This window comes from Microplitis demolitor, chromosome 7 (assembly GCF_026212275.2).
Source record: "Microplitis demolitor isolate Queensland-Clemson2020A chromosome 7, iyMicDemo2.1a, whole genome shotgun sequence".
In the NCBI taxonomy this organism is placed as follows: Eukaryota; Metazoa; Arthropoda; class Insecta; order Hymenoptera; family Braconidae; genus Microplitis; species Microplitis demolitor.
The window spans coordinates 11,814,801-11,817,961 of record NC_068551.1 but is presented as its reverse complement, the minus strand read 5'-3'; the positions used below and the strand labels follow the sequence as shown (position 1 = coordinate 11,817,961).

Here is a 3,161-nt window from a genome sequence, read left to right as displayed (position 1 = left end):
TGGTACAAACCTGAACAGACTCCCTTTCCACTACAAGTTCAATAAACGCGCCAAATTTGAAATTAGCTCTCACAAAATTTCGCTGTTCCCATGCAAGTTCTGTAAGCAATACGCCAACACTTCGTAATTATAAAGAAGAAATGAACATGAAACGGTAGTGATAAATAAAAGGAAATCATTTTTTTATATATCAATATATACTTTATTCATAAAAACAGAAGATAAAATTACTCTTTTTTAATATAATATTTTAAAAATATATTAATATAATCAACGTATTAATAAATATTCATTTATCACTATGTCACATAAAAATCGTTTGGCATCAAAATACTATTAAATTCCTCTACATCCGTGTCACCATACAAATCTTGAACCGTTCTGGCAGTGATTTCTGTTGTGATTTTTTTTTTTTGTAGAGTAATGCTTTGTTCATGCGACTGCACTCGCTCTGTGATGGATCATATGTTGTGCAATTGTTTTCTTTACCTTTAGCTCGTTGTTCGGCTAAGAGCACACCGTTTACCGTCGAAATTGCCACTTATTGCAAGTCTTAGTTTTAATTAAGTTGATTTGGCTGAATATGCCTTCGCTGTCAGCATTCGAATGTGGATGTGAAATTACTTCGAGCACAAATTTTGACACGATTTTGGAGGTCATTCCTTGATCTTATCCTTTACATTCCAATAGCTTTGCCCAAAAAATATCGACCGGATTATTTACATCAATATCTGCCGGAAGCTCAAAAGACGGTAATTGACGTCACTCGTCATCGATTATTTGATGTTGTTTAATTGATGCAATGGGGGGGGGGGGGGAAAGAACAGGATCCGAAAAATCGAAGCGCTTTTTAATTTCTTTGCAGCCTTTCATTAGAAAATCGACACAAGTCGTTATGAAATCTTATTTTAATTTTTCATTGTTGCGAATCTCCACCTGATCTAGCATTTTTCTGACTTCAATGCCGAAGTACATATTTTCCGGTCGTAAACGATGCGACTCATTGCATGGATCTAGTTCGCTTAAATCAGTCCGATAAATATAATCTCTGGACATGTATGCTTCCAAAAGCTCTTGATAGTTTTTACACATTCTATCATGGAGGCTCGTAACGACTACCGACGATGACTGGAAGAGTTCATTCAGTTTGGTAAATTTAAGTAGTATATAGTCCAGAAAAAGATAAAATAGTTTGATAATCGGATTGTTGAGAGCTTGAACAATCTGTTCAACAGATTTCAATCGAATAGTCAGCATTTGGTCTCTAAAGTATAATTCGAGTGCAGGCCACTGTTCAATTATCCTTGAAACAACCGTTTTTAAAGATAACCAACGTGTTTGCGCTAGGCAGAGAATTTTATGAATGTCAATGTCTAAAAATATTTGAAACTTTTTGAACAAGTGCTGTTGTTTCGCGCTGTTTTTAAATTCACCATAGACATTTCGAGTCAGATCTTTACAACTCTTTGGTAATTTTTTGCATGCATTGCTGGCACAAAGATGCAATGAGTGGCATATACATTTGAAAATATAGATGCCAAGGCATATTTCAAGAAATCTCGAAGCTACAGAGTTATCTTTTCCCATCATTATACTGGCTTCATCTGACGCGAATCCAATGATATTCTCAAATGGAATCTCATAATCTTCCAAGGACTCCAACACTAGTCCAAATAAATATTCTGCTGTAGCACCCTCCACATCCGAATTTTGATCAAAAATTTGGCAGAGATCCCTAAACTTGCTGACCACTTGACCCTATTCAGCATCAAAAAACTTGTTTTACACAGTACAAAATATAAGAACACAAAATAGATAATTATTATCCGTGAAAGCAGTGGAAAAAAATTATCATTCCTTACCTCACAATGATGCACATCGTTTGTGTGCCCCCAATATCGGTCGATTCGTCAATTAAAACACTGAACCGATTGGTCTGCAATTTTTGTTGTAGATGTTCTTTTTCTGCCGCAGCAATGACATTTTTTACTATTGCAGTTCTTTTCGTTGATTTCATCTGCATGTTCTTAATAATTTCAGAGTCAGGTACAGAACTTTGCAATAGTGTTGTCAAATGATTTAAAGTAGTGAAGGATATATTATGTTTGGCTAAAAAACCACATAACTTTATTTCAAGTGCTTGAATTGCTTTGGCTTTCGTGCTAATTTCGTCAGTCTTTTTTATAAAAGTAGTAATAGATTGTTGGGCTGCTAGAGGTTTACGAAGATGAGTTTTTGATGTTATGTGGTTTTTTATCACAGTCAACTCTGCATTCATTGTTGCATTGCATGTACGACATTTAGCTTTGTACCGATCTTCAGGCACCTTGCTAAGCCATTGTTTGTAATCTACATTTTTAAGCCAGACGTCTCTGAATTTTTGTTGGCGATGCTTGTTGCTGACTTTGGCGATTTTTCTGGGAGGTGTAATATCCAAGTCTGATTCAGTCTGTTGACTGCTCGTGCTATCTACCTTGAATCTAGGACTCATTCTTCATTGTATAGATTAAAAATAATTGATAGGTTAGTAAAGTTATATATAATATACAGCCACTGAAGCAACGTATTTGATAGATATACGTACTTGTCAATACAATACAACACTAATAACAATCTCTCTGAGTGTATAATCCAAATTTTTTTGTCTCAGAAAATCGCTTCATTCTTCACTTGATTTAAATAGCTTTACGGAACAACTGCCAACATTTCTATACAAAATATACGATACGTATGAAGTGCGAACATAATCGAAATGTTCGAAATATCGAATATCAAACTCATTCTGTTGTTCGCATTGGTAGATGCTAACCAATGAGAAGACATGTATAGCAGAATAAAGTTACAATCCAGGTGGTGGTGTAACTTCTCACAGCGGATCATAAAAACCAATATAAATAGAGAATTTGTGTTTCCCGGTATTTCTCCAAGATTTTATTGGACAAAATAATCGAGCAGGAGAAATGTAACTTCTGAAAGTGTTAACTATATTGAGTGCCTTTATATTGCATAAAGTAGGCACTTTATATTGCATAAATAAAATAAATTCTTAAATTTTGCAACACGATGGAAATTATCGTACAATCTGCGTACGATAATAATGTGCTATCGTACATCGTACGTAGGCACGAAATTATCGTATGTGTACGATAATTATCGTACGG

At 34.8% G+C, this 3,161-nt stretch overlaps 1 protein-coding gene across 1 annotated transcript; it reads right to left on the bottom strand.

Annotated features, from left to right (window-relative positions):
- Positions 1-903: 903 nt before the first annotated feature.
- Positions 904-2,491, bottom strand: LOC103575332 (uncharacterized). Its single transcript, XM_008555068.3, has 2 exons — positions 1,868-2,491; positions 904-1,758 (listed from the first exon to the last, which is right to left on the bottom strand). The coding sequence occupies exons 1-2, from the start codon at positions 2,489-2,491 to the stop codon at positions 904-906; spliced, it is 1,479 nt and encodes a 492-aa protein (XP_008553290.3).
- Between the last annotated feature and the right edge of the window lie 670 nt (positions 2,492-3,161).

Excerpts from the sequence above, each read along its gene's own strand:
- LOC103575332 (XM_008555068.3), bottom strand. The coding sequence starts at position 2,491 with ATGAGTCCTAGATTCAAGGTAGATAGCACGAGCAGTCAACAGACTGAA. Across the intron at positions 1,759-1,867 it reads CACAAACGATGTGCATCATT|GGTCAAGTGGTCAGCAAGTT; the intron begins GTGAGGTAAGGA and ends GATGCTGAATAG.